This window comes from Botrytis sinoallii, assembly GCF_014898435.1.
Source record: "Botrytis sinoallii strain Bc 23 chromosome Unknown BSIN_004, whole genome shotgun sequence".
Lineage (NCBI taxonomy): Eukaryota > Fungi > Ascomycota > Leotiomycetes > Helotiales > Sclerotiniaceae > Botrytis > Botrytis sinoallii.
In genome coordinates this window covers 2,537,253-2,563,085 of record NW_024066031.1, presented here as the reverse complement: position 1 = coordinate 2,563,085, position 25,833 = coordinate 2,537,253, and the positions used below count along the sequence as shown (strand labels likewise).

The 25,833-nt window shown below is 42.2% G+C and overlaps 8 protein-coding genes across 8 annotated transcripts; 3 read left to right on the top strand and 5 right to left on the bottom strand.

Annotated features, from left to right (window-relative positions):
* Window positions 1-181: 181 nt before the first annotated feature.
* On the bottom strand, window positions 182-1,902 carry EAF02_003181 (uncharacterized protein; the record flags this gene model as incomplete). Its single annotated transcript, XM_038899229.1, has 2 exons — window positions 182-956; window positions 1,073-1,902. 2 exons carry the CDS (start codon window positions 1,900-1,902, stop codon window positions 182-184), a joined length of 1,605 nt encoding a protein of 534 aa, XP_038761517.1.
* Window positions 1,903-2,409: 507 nt separating this feature from the next.
* On the top strand, window positions 2,410-4,038 carry EAF02_003180 (uncharacterized protein; the record flags this gene model as incomplete). Its single annotated transcript, XM_038899228.1, has 1 exon — window positions 2,410-4,038. The coding sequence occupies one exon, from the start codon at window positions 2,410-2,412 to the stop codon at window positions 4,036-4,038; it is 1,629 nt and encodes a 542-aa protein (XP_038761516.1).
* A 235-nt stretch (window positions 4,039-4,273) lies between these two features.
* On the top strand, window positions 4,274-5,683 carry EAF02_003179 (uncharacterized protein). Its single transcript, XM_038899227.1, has 3 exons — window positions 4,274-4,902; window positions 4,960-5,203; window positions 5,249-5,683. The coding sequence occupies exons 1-3, from the start codon at window positions 4,391-4,393 to the stop codon at window positions 5,336-5,338; spliced, it is 846 nt and encodes a 281-aa protein (XP_038761515.1). The 5' UTR covers window positions 4,274-4,390; the 3' UTR covers window positions 5,339-5,683.
* A 421-nt stretch (window positions 5,684-6,104) lies between these two features.
* EAF02_003178 (uncharacterized protein) lies at window positions 6,105-7,307 on the bottom strand (the record flags this gene model as incomplete). The annotated part of the gene is made up of 3 exons (XM_038899226.1): window positions 6,105-6,390; window positions 6,461-6,966; window positions 7,041-7,307. 3 exons carry the CDS (start codon window positions 7,305-7,307, stop codon window positions 6,105-6,107), a joined length of 1,059 nt encoding a protein of 352 aa, XP_038761514.1.
* Window positions 7,308-7,708: 401 nt separating this feature from the next.
* Window positions 7,709-8,838, bottom strand: EAF02_003177 (uncharacterized protein; the record flags this gene model as incomplete). The annotated part of the gene is made up of 2 exons (XM_038899225.1): window positions 7,709-8,611; window positions 8,664-8,838. 2 exons carry the CDS (start codon window positions 8,836-8,838, stop codon window positions 7,752-7,754), a joined length of 1,035 nt encoding a protein of 344 aa, XP_038761513.1. The 3' UTR covers window positions 7,709-7,751.
* A 185-nt stretch (window positions 8,839-9,023) lies between these two features.
* Window positions 9,024-9,539, bottom strand: EAF02_003176 (uncharacterized protein; the record flags this gene model as incomplete). The annotated part of the gene is made up of 3 exons (XM_038899224.1): window positions 9,024-9,069; window positions 9,120-9,174; window positions 9,228-9,539. 3 exons carry the CDS (start codon window positions 9,537-9,539, stop codon window positions 9,050-9,052), a joined length of 387 nt encoding a protein of 128 aa, XP_038761512.1. The 3' UTR covers window positions 9,024-9,049.
* Window positions 9,540-9,904: 365 nt separating this feature from the next.
* Window positions 9,905-11,450, top strand: EAF02_003175 (uncharacterized protein; the record flags this gene model as incomplete). The annotated part of the gene is made up of 2 exons (XM_038899223.1): window positions 9,905-10,345; window positions 10,398-11,450. 2 exons carry the CDS (start codon window positions 9,905-9,907, stop codon window positions 11,448-11,450), a joined length of 1,494 nt encoding a protein of 497 aa, XP_038761511.1.
* A 1,290-nt stretch (window positions 11,451-12,740) lies between these two features.
* Window positions 12,741-13,808, bottom strand: EAF02_003174 (uncharacterized protein; the record flags this gene model as incomplete). The annotated part of the gene is made up of 1 exon (XM_038899222.1): window positions 12,741-13,808. The coding sequence occupies one exon, from the start codon at window positions 13,806-13,808 to the stop codon at window positions 12,741-12,743; it is 1,068 nt and encodes a 355-aa protein (XP_038761510.1).
* Between the last annotated feature and the right edge of the window lie 12,025 nt (window positions 13,809-25,833).

The window sequence follows — 25,833 nt, the reverse complement described above, 5'->3', positions numbered from 1 at the left end:
CCACAAATTCACCCAAGAGCTACGAAAAGATACTGGCACACTTATAGTATACAGTAATAAAACCCTGATCGTCACAGCTGAAGAAAGATTCTAATCTTTATCATTAAGTACCAATTGTAGGTGAATTGTTCGTTAGCGAGAATTTCTGACTACCGCCGAAGCAGCCGGAGACCCAGATACGTCATCCATCTATAAGATTTCCGTCCATATCATGACGATTTCTCGCTCTCTCCATGATAGCATCCTTTGATTTTTGCGTAATAAGTTTCTGCTCTTCCAGTCGATTTATGCCCGTTTGGATATGTTCGATGTGAACGGATAAGGGAATGTCGATTCTGTCGCGCAGCAATTCTGGCGCGGCTACCCTTTCTCGCAAGTCCTCCAGACCAGAACTAATCTCTTGAAGCTTAATCAAAGTTCCCGATACATGTGCTAAAGCAATTTTACGCCGGTCTCCGATTTCTTTCAACAAATTGAGCTGGCCATTGAGTTTGTTGATCTTGCCTCGATGACCACCAAGCCATGCCCATAACTCTGACAGAGTCTCATCCTTGCTAGCTTGTACTTGAACACCGTCTCGTACTGTAATTCCATGAATAATCTCCAAACGATCTTCTAAATTATTTAGAACCATCAATAGAGCTTGCGCTTCCAAAACCAAACGAGCGATTTCTTCTTCCACAGCTCGAGTATGCTCCACATACTGATCAAGAACAAGTCTTTCGGAAAATTTGGTAGGCTGGAAGGGTGCAAGTAGCTTGTCATTGACAAAGGTTCCGATCAAACCACGGGAAGTTTCGCGTTCTTGAATACCATCAAGAACTCGTGAGGTCCAGCGTGTGATAGAAATAACACTATCCACCGCTCTACCCACATGACTATTGAACTTTGTAAGGTCCCATGATGCAATTTTTGCAGTATCGATGAATCCATCAAATTCCATGACAAGCTCGTTCCTGTAAGTCAAAGTATTAGCATTTGGCTCTTGTGGTGGAACTAGGCTCGTGGTCTTCTGCTGCCAGACCTTCGATGAAGAGGCTCGCCTATTTGGAAGTATCAAATGGTTGCTTACCTCGACTTCAATTGGCTGTATCGTACAAGTTGACGAAGATCTCTAAGAAAGCTCTCTCCACGTTTCATATCTAGTGGCAGGGAGACTCCTCCAGCACTTTCCCTGAGTATATCTTCGAACTGAGACTGAACCATCATAACTTGTTCAAACTCAACTGGTACTCTTGCTTTACTAGAATCAGCATTATGAGTAGAACAGAACGGCAAGTTTAACAAAGATGACCCTGGGATTAGACAAATGGGAGATAATGATGCGTAGATGGATGAGGTAACCAGGCTACGTGCTACGAGACCGATGCCAGAGAGAATGCATATAGCAAGTAAGTAAGATAGAGGCGTCCTCAAAAGTCTAAGCGCGCCTCCTAGGATCTCTATTATCCATGCGAAGATCATTGTTGTATGATCGATGAAGGTAGTAATGATATCGTTGGCGTCGGAATTTGACCGATGTGGTGGATGGGAATTTGCAGTTGGAGGAGCCAAAGAGGATCTGTTATGAGTGGGTTGGGCTCTTAGACGTATGTTTGAGCTTTCAAGGTTCTGATCATGTCGCGAGTTTCGTCTTTGAGATTCTTGAAATCGCCGGGGGCTTCTACTAGTGCTCTCAGCCTGAGACCATGAAGCTTCTAGAGTTTCCGCGTCCAGAGAAGGCATCACGAATTCCGGCTCTGGGGACCTATTACTACCTCTTGTAGGTCTTCGTGGAACAGAAGATCTTGTTCGACGATCGTAATCTGCTTCGATGGGTGGCAAATATTCTTCATAGTCCTCCTGGTTGCCTTCTACGACCCATGATTCACCCAGCTGTTGGTTTGGTCTGCCGCCACGCATCGTGGGAAGCTGCGTCTAATGATTAAATTCTGCTTTGAATCGTTGTAGTGGTAAGTGATGATAATGCAAATGATGTGAACGTAAGGATATATGCAGCACAACAGCAAGATAGGACTGAGAATTTGATAAGCAATGATTAGAAAGAGTTGAATCTGGTGAACATATGTTAATATTGATAGTGGCGAGAGCAACTTTATTCTAACTTATGTTATGAAGGATAAATGATTAGATGAATGACGTTGTCTCATGATTTGTTGTTGTTGTCTTGCCCACCTATCGCAACCCCGCAAAATGTAATATCCTGGAACTTGTCTCTCCTTGCTGCCTTTGGTGTATTGTATTTTTCAGGCTTCATGTAACGTCACGTACAAACGCGATGCCGCGTTAACTCGTGATTTACCCCACCATTTCGGAAAAATTACCCAACTAAGCTTCAGAGCTCCATATCGAAAGATTCCCAGGGCTACCCAGTACTTTGCTATCAGTGTATGATTCACAAATTTCGTGATGGTTTCCTCTAGAGCCTTGCGCCTGTTCCAGAACGGACTGAATGTCAAATCACCTCCAAAATGTCTTCGATATATAGGCCCAAGGAAGTCCAACCATGCGACATTTATTCTGACCCGTTCATGTGCATCGTGCGAGAGTCCATCAATAGCCTCGAATGTCTCGAATGTCGCGAAAGCTACCACAGCAACCCTTTCAACTCCAGCAGCTGATCATCGACAGCTTGGAATCGAACAAGAACTGTTTACTACTTCCCCTTATAGTCCCGGCTCGCCTCTTTTTCTTCCCAAAGGTGCACGCATGTTTAAAGCATTGACCGAATTTCTCAGTGCCCAATACTCACATTTTGGTTTCGAGGAAGTCATATCACCTACAATATACAAGAAGTCCCTGTGGGAAAAGTCGGGACATTGGGAGAATTACGCCGAGGACATGTATTCGGTGGTTGGTCGTGGTGCATCTGGAGAAACCATTGGGGGTCAAAAAGGAGAGAATGAAGAATATGGTTTGAAGCCAATGAATTGCCCGGGTCATTGCTTGATATTCGCATCAAAGCAGCGAAGCTACCGTGAGATGCCTATAAGATATACTGATTTCAGTCCATTGCACAGGAACGAAATATCCGGCGCGCTGAGCGGTTTAACCAGAGTACGAAGATTCCACCAGGATGACGGGCACATCTTTTGTCGAACGTCACAAATTGGGAAAGAGATCTCTGGTACATTGGATTTCGTGAAAATGGTGTATACGACGTTAGGGCTTGGCCCATATAGATTAGCATTGTCTACTCGACCAAGCGATCATTACATTGGAACAAAGGAAGAATGGGACAATGCCGAGACAGCTTTGAAGCAATCACTGGATGAAAGTGGACAACCATGGACCATGAATGAAGGAGATGGCGCTTTTTATGGGCCAAAAATCGATGTAATTTTGAAAGATTCAGATGGAAAAGAGCATCAAACTGCAACAATTCAACTCGATTTCCAGTTGCCGAAACGTTTCGAATTAGAGTATCAAGCTCCTGCACCAGAAATTGAGGCCAAGGGAGAGACGACAGATGACCCCATATTGTTGGCTAAACAAGGACCGGTGGCGCCAGTTCTAATTCATAGAGCTATTCTCGGGTCTGTCGAGAGAATGATGGCTCTCTTGATAGAGCATTATAATGGTCACTGGCCATTCTGGTTAAACCCCTCCAAAGTTATCATCCTCACAGTGAATGATTCGGAAGAAGTAGTGAGTTACGCGAATAAAGTCAAAATGCAACTGGGACAGGGAGCGTATCATGATTCATGGCCAAAATCACGGCACTCCATCGAGGTTCCTATCGAGCTAGATGATAGTCCACGATCAGTCAAGAAGAAGATTTCTGAGGCAAAGCGAAAACGTTACGGTGCAATAATTGTTATAGGCAACAAGAATATCGAGAATAATACTGTCACAGTCGACCTATCAGGTATTCCACGAGGTGAGCACCTGGGTCCATCCAGGGATATTCGGAAGATCTTAAGTGAAGATATTACATCAGATGATAGCAAATCATGGGAAGAGCAGTTGAAGACATTGAATATGGCCCCTACAAGATTACGGAGCGTGTTTTCATCACTGCTTCATCGCTACATATAGAATTATAAAATATAAAGAAATGATTTATGATCAGTTGCGTTTGAAGAACAGTAAAATTTACGGGCCATGAATCGCTGTATCCGCTTTTATGTCAGTTGATTTAATACTGCAAAAGAGGCAATATATGGTGAGACTTTCATACTGCAAATGTTTCCTGGTGAAGAGCAATATAAGGGAGGTCCAAGCTTTCTCCAGACTCTCGTCCTTTCGGAAACCACAACTTCAAAAACTTATTACAGAAAATACTCATCTACTATTAAAGAATGCTCGTATAATAACAATGCTTCACAATCTTTGATCAACAACTTACCATCAGCAGCACTAACTCGAGTTAAACTCACAACCTTGGAAGATGTCTACCCCAGCAGCGAAACGTCGTCGAATTGAAGCTGCAAGTACTCTCCAAAAACCCTTTCAATCACCTTTCAAGACCCCATTCAAATCGCCTCTTATTAAAGGCTCTCCTAAGACTCGAGCTTCCACTGCCGCCGCCGCAGCTTCCACTCCTTCACTTTCCAAGACTCCAACTTCTTACCCTGTCGTGAGCATCCCATCTCCAAAGACTGCGATTCGCACCAAGAAATCCTTCACATCACCCATTTCAGCAGCAGTTATTAATGCCGATCCGGATATTGCGCCACTATTGAAGGAGCAGAGGGAATTAGAGAAACTATTGAAGGAAGTGAAGGAGGAATTGGACACGGCAGAACAGGCGAAGAAGATTGAGAGGGATAGTAAAGCTAAAGATAAAAATGGAAGTGGAGAAATTGATGGGGAGTTGGTAGATTTGTGTGAGAAATGGAGGAGCACGAGTAGATTGGCAGCAGAAGAGTTATTTGGGAAGGTTAGAGATAGGGTTAATAGGTATGTCACTCTGTGCTTGGGCTATAGGAGTCATGCTGATATTGTTCGATGGCGTAGGATGGGTGGACCAAGAGCTTGGAAGGAAATGCAAAAGAGACAACATGAGTACCAAAACAATTGGGATCAGGATGAATCCAATAACAATAATAACAACAACTCTGATGACGAGGACGAGGAGGGTAAGGATGAAGAGAAACGAGACGTTTATGCAGAATATAGCATTGATCTCGAAACGGAGAATGAGAAGGCACAGAGAGCTCCAGGCCTCGGAGACACTGGAGAGAATCCCGGAGAGGAAGACGTAGGTTCATTAGTGTTTGATCTGACACATAACTAATTAGTACAGGAATTCACAATGGCAATGATGCTGAGAACGTTAAATGTGGGTTTAGCTATAATTGGGTACGATAGAGAACAACAAAGATGGATCGATTGAGTGGCTGGTGGCCGTTGTTGCGTACTCTCGTAGGCAAATAATTGTTACACACGAAAAACAACTCTCGCGGTCATCGCTTGCGGTAAGATCAATACTCTTCCACTCTCACGTATAGCATTGCTTCAATGTTGCGGAGACCAATTAGCGAAGAAGGCAAAAGATCTCCATGACATAATTAGCGATCTATCCTTAGCTAATTGGTGCTGGTGAGAATTCGAAATCGATTCCCAAGTTGCTGTTTGAGATCGAGGGAAGAGAGATGAGGCCAACAGAATGAGATGCATGAAAATTCCTTTACAGGGTCCATTACATAGATGCTCTATAATAAAAAATATTTCACTAGTCTTCTTGAACTTGCTGGCGGGGTGCAGAAAGAGTCTTCCTCAGTGAAACTGCGACATGGATATCACAAGGAAACTTTATTAGCATACATACAGTGATTCGTCCCAAACGGTAGTCTATTTTGTCGATGGCGGAGTGCTTTTTTGATCGGACTAATAGAAATGAACAGTGATGATTTAGTGCATTTTAGCAAAACATGGAAATTGCATTGAAATACGAGGAAGAAGTCACCCTCATACTTCTTTAAGTGGATGGTTCTCTACATCCAATAGGACTCATCTAGGTAAACACCTCCATTACACGCACGATCTACATCTGCCCAACCGATACTTGCATCCCCACTGACTCCATGCAATACCACCAGATAGGAGTATAGGGATGACAAGACAAGCCCAGTTTCTGAACAGTCTTTCTCGCAAACTGCCTATCTCGTCTTCGTTCTTGCAAGAATATTCTGTCTGGTCGTCTTTGAAAACATAGCCTCCTCGCTGCCTTCTACGCTTCCGTTTTCCTTCTGCGTGGTCGTTGTCGTGATCATAAGTTCCTCGCTACCATCTCCTTTTCCATACCCCTTTACCGTGCCTTTTTCTTTAGTCTGTGTTTGGACTTTTTTCTCGACCTGCTTCTCGACCTCAGCTCTTCTCGCCTCCATCTCCATCTCCCTCCTCAACTTCACCTCTAATTCTTTTTTCTCCATATCAATCACTCTTCTGAATCAGTATCATGTTAGCAACTGACTGATGATCAAGATGACATAAAGAAACACCCTCCAAAACTCACCTCACATCTCTTTCCATCTCCCTCCTCAATCTTCCCTGAACCTCCCGTCTAACCTCCTCCCTAATATCCGCTACCGCTTCGGCCATCAACCCAACATTCCTCCCACTCCTCGTCATTTCTTCTCTAATCTTTGCCTTTAATTCCCTACTCACTTCTTGTCTCAAATCTCTCTCCGCCTCTCTTCTCAATCTCCCCCGAACCTCCAATCTAACCTCTTCCCTAACATCCGCCATCGCTTCAACAACCAATCCAACCTCTCTCCCACTCCTCTTCATCTCTTCTCTAATCCCCACCTTCAAATCCCTACTAACTTCCCGTCTCATATCCTCCTCCATCTCTCTCCTCAATCTTCCCTGAACCTCCCGTCTAACCTCCCCCCTAACATCCGCCACCAACTCACCCTCCCTCCCACTCCTCCTCATCTCCTCTCTAATCTCCCCCCTCAACTCCCTCTCAACTTCTCCCCTCACATCCCCTTCCAACTGCGATCTCAATTCCCCTCTCAACTGTGTCCGCACTTGTTGTGTAACCTGTTCCGAGAACACTCAACTTCTTCTCCTCCAAAATCTCCAGCACCAACAGCAGCAAGATCTCCACGTTCACCCCTCATCATGTAACTAACTCCCTCGCCCTCACAAATATCCCGCAATCTATGCGGTCCAAGACGTAATAATTGCGAAATAACACGTTTTCGTTCGTTGGCCTCTACATATTTGATATCAGTTCCGCGATCCATCTTGTCGCAGATGAATAGCATCGTCGATATGAATATTGCCGTCGATATGATGATAGAGAGTATGAGCCCGATGGCGGTGGGCTCGTTGATCGACATCTTTTCCATTTCCATTTTATTTATTAGCGATTGATTAAGCGTTTGTTGGGTTTGGATGGTTTGGTCTGTTGGGAGTTTAGGGAGTTGGAGGAGTTGGATGAGAAAATCGGGTGTGTATGTTAAGTTTATATATTATTGTCTTGCGAGAATGCAAAATTCTCGTGGAGATGTGTCTTTCTGATTATACCTAGGTACCTAGAGTCACGCCGCTTGGTACTGTATGCTATGGCTCACGTACGGTGAATGTGTAGATTCATTGCTTCCAGGTGGATTATATTACCGTACAGTCCAACCTGCAAAAGACCAAATGAGAATAGCACAATTAGGATACACTTTATGATAGAAGATGGCGATGAAACATGTCAAAAGACAGCTAGACCAAAGCCCGAAAAGTTTTGATACATCAGATACTCAAAAATCATGTAAAATTTGCTTGATATTTATTGTTCAGATAATCTACTATTCATCATCGGCTCCCTCTCCAAAGTCATCATCCTCATCCTCTTGACTATTTTCATCATCCTCATCTTCTTCCCCTCGAATGAATGGCACAAATCTGAAATCAACAAAACTAACACCACCACCATCTACCTCCACCATAAATTGCAAACTCAAAACACCTTGCTCATCACCTCTTACACTAACTTTACTCGCTAGTCTCATAGCATCCCCAGCAGCTTTCACCATATCGAAGCGATAACTTTGAGACCACCTTTCTTTAACAGTGAAAGTTTCCAATAATTCTCTACCCTTAGAAAAGTCAACACTAGCGCTCCCCAGATGGCCAGAAGCAGATAGGCTGAAATAGGGATTTGAAGGGAGGGCAAGAATGTCAAGTCGAGTTGGAGTCATGTTATTTAGCTCTTGAATAGCATCGAAAAGCCAACGAGCTTGTGTGATAATTTTAACCTGCATCTCATTTCGTTGAAATGGAATTTCTTCCGAGTCTTCTGGTTCATAGGTGTTGAGATTGCAAGTTGTAGTGACACCCGCTTCTTCGAGGATAATACTGAAAGGAGACCCTGTTCCGGCATAAGAGAAGCGACATACGCCCGCCATTCCTAAAGCTTGATTGCTGAATGCATTTTGTCGATTGGGACGAATGTTACTATTATATCCTTCATTTTCGGGTCTGGAAAGTCGTGAAGTAGCATCTGCTGCGCCAAAAATTTGTAAAGTTTCGAGTAAGGCGGAAAGAGATATTTGAAAGGCAGGTAAATCATTTGAAGATGCATCTTCTTCATCATCCTCTTCGGTATTCGATCCTGGAAGAGTACAATTGAAAGTAGTAAATAAGGCTTTGTCAAGAAATACAATTCCTATAAAAAAAGTTACAAGGCGAACTACGTCCATTGAACTATGGGAACTAACCTTGCATTACTCTAGATTCTTCAACCGCAAATCGAACACCTTGGGTACTAATTTGGACTTGAACTTTGGTTGCGAATCGTATAGTATTGAGTAATTGGAAGAGCTGCCGGGCAGAACTGGAAACAGCTTTGAAGATTGGCACTGCTGGCTCTTCGTGAACTGGAGGTGTCGACATTGTGAAGATAGAGAGAGAAATAGGTGGGTGAATTATCAAAGAGGAACTGTTGTAGAGGAGATTGAATATTCTATCGGCGAAATCAGATATGACAATTATATTAACTCCTTTTGATTTTATCTCATCCAGCTATTGTACAAAAATGCGGTAACGTAGTATGTTCGTCTCGATGATGGAGGGGTATCTTAAACATATACTCCAACCGCACAGATCATATAAACTGAACCAAACCTACTCAATATTAGTACTTGTACGAAGAAGAATATTCGAATATAACATACGCAATAGCTGCTGAAGCAGGAAGTCCAAGTAATGGCAGAGTGAGAGCTGATCGGTCTAAAACGAATTGTTAGCTACAAGCCTAGTAATGTGATTCTTGAAAAGCATACTGAGACCAAATAATCCAGAAAGAAGAACTCCGATACACAATAATGAGAATCCCAAGGAGAATTGACTGTCTTTTCCAACGGTAGGGATGAAGGGATTGCCAACGGCACTTTCCCAAACTCCGTGTAATGAGGACTCCATATGATAAGTTTGAAGAATGTGTAGTGGCAGGTAAAGTTGAATTGACTCTCTGAGAAGAAAGAAATCAATTGACTGGAATTTGAATGTTTTGCTATTGTCTCTGCTGTGTACAATTGCTGTAGGTTGAAATCAATTGATAGCTCAAAGCTTACGACACCTGTGGAAAGCATCAGCAATCTGGCTTCACATCCTGGAATAGTTTAGTGTCGGAAAAAAGCTCCACCGATGGGCCCAGAAGAACTAATGCACTTAAGCCACACGAGCCACTAAGGTGATTACATAATGAAGGGAACCTTAACCTCGATGATCAACTTCTCCAGGTTTCTTACATCAAACGTAACTCTTTCCATCTCTTTCCCCTCCTTCCTACTGATATTCTACAACTTTTGGTAACGACAATACACTTCAATCTATTAAGAGAAATATAATAGGCAAGTAGCAACAACAATATTAGCCCCTGATTTATTATCTATCTTTATATTCTAGAACTACAGTAAGCCGTTCCTCATTCTACATGCAATCGATCAAAGTTGCTAACATGGCTTCCCAAGATATCAAAAGTGATTTGGGCCAATATTGGAATAGAACAAGCTCTAGAAGATTACGTACTCAGTTACCACAGTCTAGCATTGAGGAAACACCTAATTTCACAGAACATACTGTGTCAGAGGGATCGAGCCTAACAACTCTATCAACCCCAGAATCGATTTCAGATTTTGAGTATTCAAATCAAGAACTTCTTGAATCCAACACAGTCATGGGTCCAAATCTCCAAGATACACCAAAACGAAAGGCTGGTACAGAAGAGTCGCTGCCAAATTCCCAAAATGCGCCAAAGCGAAAGGCTACAGAGGAGCCCCCTACTTTTCCAGTATCTTCCAAAAAGATGAAAATGAGTGAAACCGAGTTGACCGACAATTTGAAAAAGACCAATGCAGAACACCCTGCCAACATTAACATTATACCTTTTCCAGAAAAAGTGAGTTTGCTAATGCGATCAATCATCAGTTTTCTGTCTAACAATAATTAAGCCCGCAGTGATCGAAGAGCGAGAGGGTGAAATTGATTTTCGAGTTGTTAACAATGACGATACGAATGAAAGTACTATCATTCTTTCGGGGCTGAAAGGTATTTTTCAAAAGCAACTCCCCAAAATGCCAAAGGAATATATTGCTCGTCTAGTGTATGATCGAAATCATTTGTCTATGGCATTGGTAAAGAAAGCAACACTAGAAGTATTAGGAGGGATTACATATCGACCATTTGATGATCACGAGTTTGCGGAGATTGTTTTTTGTGCTATATCATCCGATCAGCAAGTCAAAGGATATGGTGCACATCTGATGAACCATCTTAAGGATTATGTCAAAGCTTCCTCCAAAGTCATGCATTTCCTTACCTACGCTGACAATTATGCTATCGGATACTTTAAGAAACAAGGATTTACCAAAGAAATCACTCTTCCAAAACCTCTCTGGATGGGTTACATCAAAGATTACGAAGGTGGAACAATTATGCATTGCGAAATGGTTCCCAGAGTTCGCTACCTGGAATCAAACCGCATGATCGTTAAGCAAAAGGAGGTAGTCAATGCGAAGATTCTCGCCTTTAGCAAATCAGACGAAGTTCACGCACCACCCAAACAATGGAAGAATGGCGCATTTCCAATCGATCCCATGTCCATCCCAGCTATCCGCGCATCTGGTTGGACACCCGCCATGGACGAATTAGCTCGCCAACCTCGTCATGGACCAAATTATGCTCAACTTTCTCGCCTCCTGAGTTCACTTCAAAATCACCAGAAAGCTTGGCCATTCAAGGCACCTGTCAATGGTAATGAAGTCGCGGATTATTACTCGGTAATTACAAACCCGATGGATTTTGAAACTATGGAAAGAAAACTCGATCAGGATTCATATGAGAAGCCAGAAGATTTCGTCGCTGACGCCACGCTCGTTTTTTCCAATTGTAAAAAATACAACAACGATTCCACGCCATATGCAAAGTGTGCGAATAAGGTGGAGAAGTATATGTGGAGTCTCATCAAGGAAATTCCAGAGTGGTCTTATCTTTTGGATAATTAGTAAGATTACATAGATGTTATGTGGTGGGTTGAACTTAGGCGTTGTTGGATTTGAACGGGAAGCGATAATCTGTAAATTGGACAGGCGATATGAACACTATGATAAGAAATAGCATGCACAAGTTGGAATAAGATGGATTGGATGGGAATAGCGTGGTATGGCGTAGTATGGGATGGGATGGGTCTGGATAAACCAATTCCCTAGAATACCTAGATAGACATTCGATATTAAGATAAACATAAACAACACGATATCTACAAGGTACCTACCAATGTAATGTATCTAGACTAATAATATCTAATCACATACATAAAAACTAGGTACCCACCCATATAAAGAAAGAATGATTAATGACTCGAAAGTATATCACATCCTCACATCGAATTGTCTGATTAATATCATATAAACAAATATCCATCTATTTATAGAAGTATAAAAATAAGTACAAAAATGTAAAAATATCATTCCTATAACTCTCAAGATTACTAAAGAATCCATATCTGTCCATTTACTTTTATCAAACAATCTTTGTATCAAACAGTCTATTATTAATACCTAGGTAAATATTCATCTTCCCAGTCAGATACCCATCTCATCAATCCCATTCTATTATTCTACCTATCATTATAAAGTTCTAAAGTTCTAACTAATCATTCATTCATCGTCTTCATCTCACCCATCCCACACCACACAATTCAAGCCAAAGGAAGAGACAAAACCTACATCAAAAATCACGAATCAAGATGATTATAGATAAGTGCGTATATTGAATACTAGTACTATAAAAGCTAGGTAGATATTACCATCTCCTCCTGTTCCCTCATTTCTGATCCTCCCCTCTCCCCCCTCCTCTTCCATTCCATTCCATTCCAATTCATTACCATCCATTCATTCCTACCCATCCAATCCCATGCCATTCATGCCAACCATCCATCTTATGCACCACTAACCAAACAACAATAATAAACTAATATAAAGAGAAGTAAATACGTGCCAAAGCAACTTTATACCCCATCAATCCCCAATCCCCAATTCCGACACCCAACCATATCCTACCCGCTTCCCCACCACCCATATGCTAAAAACGCCATGCTCAAGTGAAGACCTCCATTGAAAAATGTGATGAAGATGTGTAATCCATTCCATATAAACGCCGATATGAATGTATGTATATGTGAGAATGCTTCCTGCGAAAGAAAATATGTGTTTGATGTATGCCCCCTAACCTCGAGTTGCTATGAATGATTCCTATCCCGGGGAAAAAGCAAGAACTGAATAACCCTCACATTACTACGAAGAATAATCTTCATATTCAGGAACATAACGGTTTCCATAAATACTTCTCAAAACATCCGGATGTCTTGTTGCATATAGATAACGATGTTCTCTGCTAGCATCAGCTCTTCTCATGACTGCTTGTTCAATATCCCTTCTTCTCATAATTGTTTGTTCGATAGATTCCCTTGAACTTTCACCTTCGGTGTGCATTCTTGAAAAAGACATATTTGATGAGTCAATACGTCCAATATCAATATATCTTGAAGAAATTTGTCGACCATTTGATGAATCGAAGAGAGGTGTTAAGTTTGTCGTTCTCGCATGGCTCGCAGGCTGAGCTGATGGATGTGCAACATAAACCCTTGATCCGTTAGGAGCTGGTCTCGTACCCACGATATTGGCATTTGGATTCAAATTTGGATTCGAGATACCGACACCAACATTCTCGTAAGCATCTTTCATCCATTGTTCCCAAGCTTCATCCATTGGTGCCGTGATATTGCCAGCTTCTCTTTCAGCAGCTGCTGCTATCAGTCTCTCATTCAATGCAGTCCCCACACTTGTAATTTCGATATCACTCTCTACGTCATCATCTTCCAATTCATTATCATCCAATTCTTCTTCCTCCTCCTCCAACTCTTCTTCTACTGCTGGCACTGCGAATCGCACAACTGTAGGTCGTAACTCTGGTGACACCCAATCCTCTATCCCATCACCCGTTGTATCCCTAATAATAATTCCTTTTTCTTTCTCAAATCTCTCCTTTGCCCATCTTGTGCCTTCCCATTTTGTCAACGTAGCAATTTCGTATTCCGTAAGTCTCAAATTATCGAAAGCTCGAAATAGTCGTCTGTGCCACGGGAATCGAGAGAGTCGAACGCGATGCGGCCGGTAAGAGTAATCTAAGCCAGGATACTTTGCTTCCTGCGAAGTTAGGTGACCATAAAAAGCTTGAGTTTCATGACGAACTTCAGGCACCAGACTTCGCTGCAAGAAGGCTTGGAAACTTTGCGGATCTCCAGTCTTGGGTTTGGGAAACATACACTCGTACACGAGCTGGTCGACAGGACGGCCTTTCATGATGGCTGAGGAGGCGAATTGTGCGTTAAAAGTAAGACTGGATTTTACGGCGAGGGAGGCCTTAACAATTGTTCGTGGCGGTGTCCGAGCTGATATGAGGTTCGTGATTGTAAAAACTTTAGATACCCCGGGGCGATCCTTTGAAGGATGATTGGGCACTAAAGGAGCGGAGGTTCTTTCTTCCAAAGTTTGTGTAATCCGATTATTTTGACCAAGACTTGGAGTGCCGGCCAGAAAAAGTAAAACTTGTCAGTAATGGTGGAGTTGTGTTAGGTGAATTTGAGCTTTCTCCTGATCCAGAGTAAGTGAGATTTCCGGGCCAATTGTGATTGTCGTATAGTATCCAATGTGTAATGATTCACGAATTTCTGGTAGGGATTTGTCACTTGGCGATGTCGATGATGTGAGATGATTGAACAAAGGTTGAATGGATTTCAGACACAAGAAATGTCGTTTCGAAATATCTGGTTGGTTTTTGATTGCCACCGAAAGCGGTACAGCTCAAAGATATCTACCAGGTAGAAGGGAAAAAGTAAACGTCGTCGACGAAAGTTGAAAAAGTAGAGAAGGTTGAGTTTGACGAATTCGTTTCAAGAAGAAAGATTGAGTGTCTTTTTTTAAGTTTCTTTTCTTGTCTTTTTTCGGTCGACTTCCAAGCTGAATATTGAAGGAATGAGTGAGATTGTAAAATAAATAGGAAGTAAAGAGGCGATGATGAGATGATGAAGAAGGTCAAAAGAAGGTCGGACTGGCGGTGGAGTTTAAGTTGAAGTGGATATTGGAGGAAGGAAGCGTGGTGTTGTGGTCAAAGTACAGGTAAGAGAGGTGAGAGGTAGGTAGGTAGTGATTAGTATGTAGTGTGTAGTGTGTCAAAAAGGGTAAGGGTTCGGGTTGCGTTGTACTACTTGTATGGGTGTTGTGTTGATAAAATCTTCTCTGATGAGCTGGTTAGCTTTCTTTTGGGAGGAAGGGGGGGTTGGATGAATGAATGAATGAATGAATGATATGATATGATATGATGTGGTGCTTGGATGCTTGGATGCTTGGATGCTTGGATGTTTGGATGCTTGGATGTTTGGATGCTTGGATGCTTGAGGAATTGAGTAATTGGATGGATCATTTGATAGTAAGAAATGGATTAGATCGTTGTCTATAACCACCGTGGGTCGGTCAACAATTCCTTTCGTTCTCTACTTACTTGTGAAGTCTTCGTATCCTATCGTATGGTCCAGAAATTAGATCGTAACCCCAAACCCAGATCAAATGGGGGTGGTTTGCGTTGTTTGCTTTGGGGAGACCGAGTAGAGGAGAGGAGAACCGATAATCAATTCAGGAGAAGTTAAGTGGAAGAAAAACGAGTCGTCGTCAGATGTATGAAGTGTGTATGTAGTATGGTATGTAGTATGTAGTATGTAATATGTAATATGTATGGCATAAAGTTAATAAATGAGAGGTAACAAGTAGATGATTCGGATCTGAGACAATTGGTTTGAAAGTCTCGTGAATTCCTTTTAGGATGGTGGTAAATCGATGCGAGATGGTAATCAGTTGTCGTCAATGATTCGTGATGTATATAATTCAACCCCTTTCTTTCCTTTTCCTTTTCCTTTTCCTTTTCCTTTCATTCACTTGTGTCGTACTTTTAAATCAATTCTTTCTTGGTTTGGGGTCAATCATACGAGGAGGTTGAAGTTGAAGTTGGGTGGAGATGGAGATGGAGATGGAGATTGAGTCCGTATTGGAAAAAGAGTCGGGTCCAAGAATTCCAATACCTTTCTTCCATCAACCGGAAGATATATCAATTGTTGGATCTTGAATACCTAGGTAAGTAAATATATATCTATATGATGAGAATTCAAGTCGGTAAGATATATATATCACTGTCGATAGATATCACCCCAATAACTGAATCTCCTTTTCGTCGCCAGTCCCGTCGATACGAATCAATATGCAGCCCTCTCTTTATTAATCTATCGAAACAATATATCAATCGACGACCCAGGCAAGAGAATCCTCGTCGATATTGAATTTTCTATTCTCAGAAATCCAAATGTGCCGAGAAATGCTTGGAATCTGCTGGGAAGGTTTATTTTCCTTTAACGTTAAACCAACCCCCCCCACCTGGGTTACAATGCAGTGGGAGTTGCGGTAAGTAAGGTCGATCAATTAGATTGCTTGATTGGAATCGAAACCGAGAATGGAGAAAATTGGGGGCTGGGTGGTGATGATGATGATGAGGATGATGATGATATTTAGAAGAGGGTATAACAAAGACAAGGACAACGACAACGACAACGACAACGACAACGACAACGACAACGACAACGATAACGACAACGACAAAAAAGTGTAAAAAGTAGGTATATGTTTCTTTTGTGAATCATCCAAATATGCAGATATATACTCCGTAGGTAAATGAGTACAAAGTGGATATGTAAATATATGCAAGTAGGCGATATAGATCTGACTTGAGAAGGGAATGGGTTATCGCATATATGCCACCATGACTTGTACTTGTACTTGTACTTGCATAGATATTGAAGTTGTACACACAACTAGGTCTAAGGTAGGTAGGTAGATAGCTTGTTCATCCATATCATCCCCATCATGCATTCAACTCCAATAGATGCACCATCACCAGAAGACGAGTTTACAAAATCCATGTTATCATTCCAAGTCCTGGTAGTCTTCACATCCACCATCTCTTCCATCGCTCACAATGCATATACATCACATACATACATACTGACCTCCCTACACATACACATACATCTTCACATCATCCATCTCACCGCATCGTTGCATGCGATAATATATAATTCATCCCCGACCCATCCGTTCATCCATCTATCCATACAACAGCAAAAGATGCTTCAAGAATCCATCACGACATGGGTCATCCAAAGGTCGCCAAATCGGTCAAAGTACCATGATAGGTATTCATTCGCATAAGTTACATTGGATCCGACCTCTTTCGCAACCTTTGTATAGAGCACACAGCACTCACAACTCCACTCAACCAATCTTTGTTTGTTTATTTATTTTTTTCTTTCATTTTTCCTGAGATTGGATGTGTGAAGTTGGAGTGTCCTCTCGATATTATTGTTGTCGTGTTCATTGACGTGGTCATTGTTCCACTCTCCATCATCATCTATCTACTCGTACCTTATCAGAATTCCCAGAATCATCCAATCCATCTACCAGTACCTATTCATCACATGTTACCCCGATAATAATGATGCATCTACTCTACAGAACTACAGTAAGTACCAAAAGTAGGTCTCTTGAGTCTTCACACCAAAACGACCAGTCCCAGTCCCAGTCCCATTAATATCGATATATTCGACCACGTCTCCGACCCTATCTATCTTCCTGTCGCCCCAAAGAAAGATGCAGAAAAAGACGAAGAAGAAAAGAAAGCCCCAAGCAAGCAAGCAAGCCAGCAAACAAGACCTCTCCTCCTATCCTCCTAATCTACCCATCCAGTCGTGCCACCAAACATTTCCTCTCTTCCCCGTACCTTTCACATTATCCCACCACAACATCTTCATTCTTCATTCTCCCTTCTCCCATTTCCCATCTCCCATCTCCAATCCCATCCATACCCACACCCACAAAGTAATCCAGTAATCCAGTAATCAAGTAATCCCGTAATCCCTGACCCCCATCTCCCTATCGATACCCTCGCCATCTCACCATCCCAAGCAATCACTCACTCACTCACTCAATCATCCACAACACATCCCCACCCACCCAAACAACCCCAACCCAACCCAAATCAAATCATCCGGTAGACAAGGAAGGTACCACCATACTTCGTAAGATTACCACCATCCATACGTACCATCGAAAGAAATGCAAGTCATAAGATCCAATCACTCGATCTCCCACGATCCAGCCCTGTCTACCCTGTCCTGTCTGCCCTATCCCGCCCTATCAAATCGGATTGCTGAGGTTCCTCCGTAAACGTACGGAGTACTCTGTAGAAGATTTAATTTTCCCGCACATCATGTCATATCATATCATATCATAGCATGCCTTTCTATCTCACTACACTACCTTACTACCACTATACTAATCCATCGTATGCAAGCTCGGCAAGTAAGTAACTGTAACTACCTACCTATGGAGTACAAACAAATGGAAATAATCAGAGAGCTTGAGGTCCAATTATTGTATTTTTGGGTTCGAACCTTAGCAAGATGTAATCTTATGAGAATGAGAATTAGGTGTGTATGTGTATATGTATTAGAGAATAAGTACGTACTAGGTAGGTAGTATTAATCACCCGCTATCCAATCATGTGATGATTGTTCTTTGTTTGTGAAATGATATAATCTTACATAGGTATATATCTATATCTAAATCTAGGTATCTATCTCTATAGATATAAATCCCAACCTAATCAACCCTCCCAACCCCTCATTCTTCAAGCAAAGCACGCAAAGCACGCATCAAAGTATCTCCCTATCCTATCTCCAATCGTACTTATCCAATACTTCATCCTTCCCTCTTCCCTCCCTTCTCTCCAACTAAACAACAGTCACCTATACATATCTAAATAGATTTCTTTTCTCAATATAAAATTACAATGAACCTATCTTCTCCCCAAATGAAAAAAAACTAATTCATCTAAATAACGAATCTTGAAGTCCAGTGTAAAATATCTATCTACCTATCATATTCGATGTAGTATTTATATTTAAAATACCTGATAAATAGTAAATACTAAATACTAAATATTAAATGCTAAAGATTTAATGGATTCATATAATACCTATAGCTACCTATAGCTACCCACCTACCTACCCATCTATCCCTCTCCTCTCCCTTCCCCTCCCATCCAGCCATCATGATCACCTACCCCTCCTCTCACACTCACTTATCCACTCACTCACTCACTCACTCATCCAGCTATTCCTCCCTTATCCATCCATCCATCCATCCATCCATTCATCACCTCCAAGTTCCACGCCACTCACCCCATCCTCGCCCCTCCCATCCTACCCCTCCCTCCCAATCTCAACCCCCAACCCAACCCGCCGGAACACAAACATATACACAAACACAAACACAAACAACCACCGACACAGAACCTAGCAGAGCTGGAACTCCTCCAACATCCTCTCCCACCCAATCATTCACACCCCACACCTCGTGATTTTTTTCACATTTTTCACATTTTTCACATGAAGGATCCTGTGTGTCGCGTTGCGTTACATTGCATTGCGTATCTACGATACGATATCTAGGTACTGTACTCGCAGTTGTGTGAAAATTTGGTAAAAAGTTGTGATTTTTTTTTATAATCCTTTACCAGCTGAACTGAGATGAGATGTGGGGAGGGGAGGGGAGGGGAGCTGGGAGCTGGGAGGCGAAGAGAAGAGGGGAGCTGAGAATTGGAGGGGAAGAAAAGGTGAGGGGCAAAGGTAACCTTAAGAATAGATAAATAAATAGATAAGTAAATAAATAAACAGACAAATAGTAAACAAACAAGCAAATCTTGATATAACATGCTATACTGAAGATTATACAATATGTCTAAGTACGGCGGTTTGGACTGCGGAATTCTGCTGCATTAGTCGCGGTTTTATACAGCCTTGACCGCCTAGGCTTCACGCCAGTATGTGCCTAGAGGTACGCTAAAACCAACCAGGCTTAGCTTAGAACCCTCGGCATCCTTAACTCAGCCTTACCACTTCTGTTTGAAACCTTTCGGGTTTTCTTTACCACAATTCCCTCCACAATTCCCACCACGACTATTTCCTTCATAACGACTCCCTCTACGACACCTTCCTCTACGACAACTCTCTCCACGACGATCTCCTTTATCACTATACCTTTGCAACCATGTTTTCACATTCTTGCTTTCACGATCCTATTGCCCACAATCTTAACTCTACAACAATAAATCTACTTCTTTCACTACAATCCTATCTACAAATATATCAAAATGATTGAGGTTCACGGTAACAACCACCCTCCTTCGAATGCTGAATAGCAGATCTATCAAATTGTATTTGTACTGCATTTAATATGCTAGATTATAAATGTCTATATGGTGTAGATTTGGAAAAGTATTGGGTTTACGTCTTTTTGAAGAATGTGCGAGTCTGACGAGCCAGCACCAGCTTCTCCCGCCACTTAGGGCAGTCTAGGGTTACAGTAGATACGTAGTTGTAATATATTTAATCAGATAAGAAACAAGCTCGAACTACTCGGTTCAACTCCGATAATTGAAAAGGAACACTGGTCAATGCCTCCATACAAACTAGTATAGGAACTTGGACCCATGCTTTGACAAGTGTATCTTGGAAGCATAAAGAGGTCCATCTGGTCCTCAGGCTCGATCAAGCTTCTTCCAACTGGTCTTGCCTCAGATCAGATAAGAGTTGAGCATAACTCAATTAGTCTAATCAAAATAATTGAGGGATAATGTGGGTTAGTATCTCCATACCAATCTATATAGAAGCTCGAACCGATTTCTGATTAGTATATCCTTAACCGACAGAGATAGCCATTGAGTCCTTGAATTCCATCCAACCTCCCCCACTTGCTATAGCCAAGGTTTATAGAGTTATAGTCCTTTCTATATATATAAATCTCTTAAACCTTCCTTACAAATACTCTTTGGTTTGTCGCGATCACATACTAGAGCATATCATAGAGGTCAAATAACTAGAATAAGAAAGCTAAAGAGGAAAGAGATCCTTAAGGGATCTCTTTATCTCTTATATACGTGTAGTTCAAGCTAGTCTTGAACTAGGCTGTGATGAGTCATCGTGTATGTCACGTGATACTCGTCACAATTTCTATCATTAAAATGATAATTGAAATAAATTAATAAATAAGAATAATAAGAATAATAAGAATAATAAGAATAATAAGAATAATAAGAATAATAAGAATAATAAGAATAATAAGAATAATAAGAATAATAAGAATAATAAGAATAATAAGAATAATAAGAATAATAAGAATAATAAGAATAATAAGAATAATAAGAATAATAAGAATAATAAGAATAATATGAAATTATAGAAAATATTAGGCGCTCCGAAACACTGGCGAGTGTCACGGATCGCACCCAATCGCAGCTGCGATCGCTCATGTGCGCGCTTGCGCATATGCACGATCACATATACATAGCTAGTATATAGGAGCGCTTTACAAGCACTTTGCTCCGATTCTGTAATTGTAGATTCTAAGAATAAATTGTATTCTATTCTTGTAATTTTTCTAAGACAAAGTGTTATATTATCTATAACTCATTATACAATTATATAGCCATCTGGTAGCTAATCAAATAATATCTTATAATTATAATACCTTCTTGGGTATATCGAGAATATTCGATATTACTTATAGGAAAAGGACTGATTTCGAATAAATCTATTTAATAGAAAATAATAATCCTTAATATATAGAGTTATAAATATTGCTATTATATCCAACTCATTTATTTCAAAAGGATTCTATCGCTTTTCCCCTTTTATTAATCAAATGCCCTCAGCTAATAATAGTTAATCTCAATAGAGCAATAGTTATAATCCTTATAATTCTAATATAAATACTAATAAATATAAAAAGAATAAACAATCTGGAAACGACTTCTCAATTGAGATATTAATTCTCGAGGGTAGTATGTTGATGCATACTTTTTCATTACAGAAAGAACAAGTGCTAATCCTTAAAAACTTTAAGGATTTGCAAAATAAAATTGTAAGATTTAAAGACGAATTACTATAATATAATCTTAATATTGCTTATTTATCTTAATCTTTAAGATATCAATAGTAATATCACACAGATTTCCTTACAAATCACAAAATCCGAACTCCTAATATTCTAGTTGATTCTATTGAAAGGGCATCTCTTATTACTAGGAAAAGGAAAAACTGTCAAGGTACGGGTAAAGACTTATATTGTACCATAAGGGTAGAAGAGCTATGGAAGAGTGAAGCCCTACTTATAGGAAGTAGGGCGCGCTAGTATGCTGTGCCTGAGGCACGAAGGCAACTACAGATCATGTAGTTGGCGCCGTGACAGTACCCCCCGCTCAAGGCGATCGGTCCACGATCGCAATACCAATTGACCTTTTAGAAAACAAAATAACACTAAAATACTCTAATTTCTACTATTGGATTAAAATGAACTTTCTTGGGAGTAGTAATCAATTGCCGGAGCTTTTTAGGTCTGCCTCGGCCTCGATTCGGGGGTGCGCTTGGTGTAAGTACTAGCGGGGGATCAGGAGTAGTAGATCTTTTGAAGCCTACCCAAGCGGGCGGTTCTGGCTTATCTGGATTTGCTAAATGGAAAGCGATGATCGTGTCTTCTTGGCCGCGAAGGTCTTCGGCGGGTTGCCAAGATGCTGGGTGATGTTTCCATTTGACTTGGTAGTGAAATCCGTCCTCGTTATGGCAGTCAAGTAGTTTATCGAATTCCCACCGCTCGGTTTCCTCGTTCGTTTCGTCATCTCTTTCTAGGATACGGCCTTGGTTTCGACGGGATTCGGCTTCGTTGATCGCTTCTTGACCGGCTAGTCCAGGTGAGCGGTGGAGTGGTCGGAGTAATGAGTTGTGGAATACTGGAAAGATCTTAAAACTAGTGGGGAGCTGGAGTAGACAGGCTCGTTTATAAACTTTTAGAATCTTATAGGGGCCATCCCATTTGTCATCACCTTTCTTCATCGGGCGATTGGTTTTCATATTCTTAGTACTAACCCATACTTTGTTACCTTCTTTGTATAGAGGGGCGTCGGTGCGAGTCTTGTTAGCGTAATCTTCATATCTCTGAATGGATTGAGCGGCTAGGGCTTTCAATTTTGTTAGGATGATATCAAATCGGTCCGCAATCTCGTTGGCCTTTAGGAACTCGCGTTTGCGTTGATATGATAGGTTTGGGGGAACAGGTGAAGAGGGCTCAACGCCGAGGCGTGGGTGAAAACCGTAGTTAGCGAAGAATGGGGATACGCCGGTAGTCTCTGAGGTGGTATTATTAAGCGCAAACTCCGCGAGTGGGAGCCAATCGTACCAGTCATCTTGGTGGAAGTTCATAAAAGCCCGAAGATATTGTTCTACCATGGCATTGATCCTCTCTGTTTGTCCGTCGGACTCGGGGTGGAACGAGGAGGATCGTTTCAAAGTGATCGATAGACGCTCGGATAAGTGCTTCCAGAATTCTGATATAAATTGTGAACCTCTATCGGATACTATATTGTCAGGTGCACCGTGTAGGCAGTAGACTTTTTCGACGAACCGATCGGCGAGCTCCTCTGCGGACAGTCCTATAACCGGGATGAAATGACGCATTTTCGTTAGGCGGCAGACAACTGTGACGATATGTTGATGCTTTTTGCCATAGCGTTCGCTGATTGGTAGCGGTGTAATGTAGTCAATGGAGATATCGGACCAGGGGCGGAATGGTACTGGCAGGGGTTCTAGGAATCCGGGTGCGGCAAGACGGGAGGCTTTGGTTCGGAAGCAGAGTTGACAGGCTTGTACGTAAGTTTCGATTTCCCTCGACATATTGGGCCACCAGTATGTGCGGGAGACGAGATCAATAGTTTTAACTCGACCGGGATGTCCTGCCGGACCAGTGGAGTGCGTTCGGTATATGATCTGGGTGCGAAGCTCAGCGGAGGGGGGAACAAAGAGGCGGTCGCGATAGAAAATTTTATTATTGATTAATCTACAGTCTTGAAGAGCGATTCGGAGGTCTTTTCGGATCGATAGCGGCCAATGGCGAGCAGTTGGGTTCTGAAGTGTTTTACGCATGGTAGTGACCAATTCGGATGATTCGTATGCTTTATCGATAAGATCGTCGATCGGCTTCTCAGTATCGGGGATGATCATACCCATAGGCGCCGCGGTGAGGTCGATGTCGTTATTTGTTTGTCGGATGAGGTTCTTGAATGCAGCGGTGTCGAATACTCTTTTCGGGAGGACTGTTTGTAAGCGATTCTTGATTCGGTCGTCATTAGGGTCGGCGTGTACAGGGCGATCTTCTGCTTTCCTACTCAGTGCATCGGGGCGAACTGCTTTAAGACCCGGTCTGTATATGATACGAAAGTTGAAACCAGCCAGGAATTCAGCCCATCTAGCTTGTCTTTGATTCAACATCTTTGTCGATGTGAAGTACTCTAGATTCTTATGATCAGTAATGATCTCGAACGGCTCTTGAGTTCCATATAGTTCGGGTCTCCATTCTTCTAAGGACTTGATGATAGCTAGTAGTTCCTTATCATAGATCTCGTAGTTGCATTCGGCAGCGCTGTGTTTTGAGGAGAAGTATGCAACCGGGCGTAGTCGGCCCTCATCGTCATACTGAGAGAGTACTCCGCCCGCAGCCCAGTCGGAAGCATCTGTCTCGACAACTGTGCGGCGGTGGTGATCAAACATTGCAAGGACTGGAGCGGAGGCAAAGGCATGCTTCAGGTTTTCAAAGGCATTCTCTTGATCAGCAGTCCAATTCCATATATTCTCTTTTTTCAGCAGGCGGTTTAAAGGTTCCGTGATTTTAGAAAAGTTGCGAATGAAGCGTCGGTAGAAGTTGGCGAACCCTAGAAAGCGTTGGAGGTCTTTTAGCTTAGTTAACGACTTCCATTCGAGGATAGTCTTAACCTTGTCGGGGTCCATCTCGATACCACCAGGAGTAATGATCAGGCCGAGGTACTTCGTTCTCCTCGTTTCGAACTCGCATTTGTCAATGTCAATTTGTAATCCAGCGTCAATGAGTCTCTGCACGACTTCGCGAACTTGCTTTCGATGATCTGTAACATTCTCAGAGTAGATCAAGATATCGTCTAGGTACGCTGTACAATTCTTATCCAGGAGATCAAAAAGAACATGATTGATATAGTTCTGAAACGAGGCAGGAGCATTGCAAAGGCCGAAAAGCATCACCAGGGATTCGAATAAGCCGAAACGAGTTGTAAAAGCGGTCTTCCATTCGTGACCTTCCGCGATCCGTAGTTTATTGAACGCGGCGATGATATCCAATTTGGTATAAACTTTAGCATAGCATAAGGCATCAAGGGTTTCTTTGATCAGTGGCAGCGGATAACGGTTCTTAATAGTAACATTGTTCAGTCCACGGTAGTCCTGGCAAATTCGAACACCCCCCCCGGGCTTTGCAGCTAGGAGGAGTGGGGCGGCCAATCGGGAGCGGGATTCGCGGATGAATCCTTTATTTAGGTTATCATCGAGCCATTTGCGAACGACTTGGAGCTCGGCTGGGGATATTGGGCGACCTTTGTTGTATGGGGGCTCTTTGCCTGGCATAATCTCGATCTTGTGATCCCAAGAGCGTCGTGGCGGGAGCTCGTTGGCGAGGGAGGGTAAGAACCCAGCGAACAGATCGCGAAGCCAGGGTGGTAGCTTGCTCTGAATCTCTGTTGTAGATGGTACGGGTCGGTCGGTCTTTTCCATGAACTTCTTGATATCGCTTTCCATGATACTGCGATGTAGTTGAATAGGATCGTTTGTTATTATACGGTGTAACTCGCAAGCTCTATCTAATTCATCCCAGGTTACTTTTGTGATATAAGCTTCCTGATCTTTACAGAATTGAACAAAGCTATTAGCTGTGAGGAACTTTATATCGTTCATTTTCTGTCGGATATTTCGTAAGGCGTCAGTCGGTTCCTCAGAGGGCTTCTGTAGCGATAGGGGGTTCAATGGGGGTAAAACGTTTTGGTTTCGTGGCGGTCTTTTGTGTATCCTAGAGCCTGCGATGATCCGCGCTGGGGCCGGTTTCAGGATCGGCCGGTTTGGTATCATCTTGGCGCGGGTCTCTGTTTTTCCGTTGATTCGGTGAGTGTAGCGGCGGTTTGAGTCGGGTGGCATTGGATCAGCAGGATCTATGTTGTAGAGGTTTCTATCAGTATTCTTCTCCACAGCTGGAGTCGGAGGATCGTATTCCAAAAGTATCGACTGGTCTTGGGGTGAGAAGGAGGGAGTCTGGAGACTTTCGTCGATGACTTCTTCGGCAAAGGCACGATATGGGGTTGAGGTAGATTTCTTCG

Bases quoted from the DNA above. Each gene is read 5' to 3' on its own strand.
- EAF02_003179 (XM_038899227.1), top strand. From the start codon at position 4,391: ATGTCTACCCCAGCAGCGAAACGTCGTCGAATTGAAGCTGCAAGTACT. The intron at 4,903-4,959 runs GTATGTCACTCT...TCGATGGCGTAG, and splicing joins GTTAGAGATAGGGTTAATAG to GATGGGTGGACCAAGAGCTT. The intron at 5,204-5,248 runs GTAGGTTCATTA...TAATTAGTACAG, and splicing joins AGAATCCCGGAGAGGAAGAC to GAATTCACAATGGCAATGAT.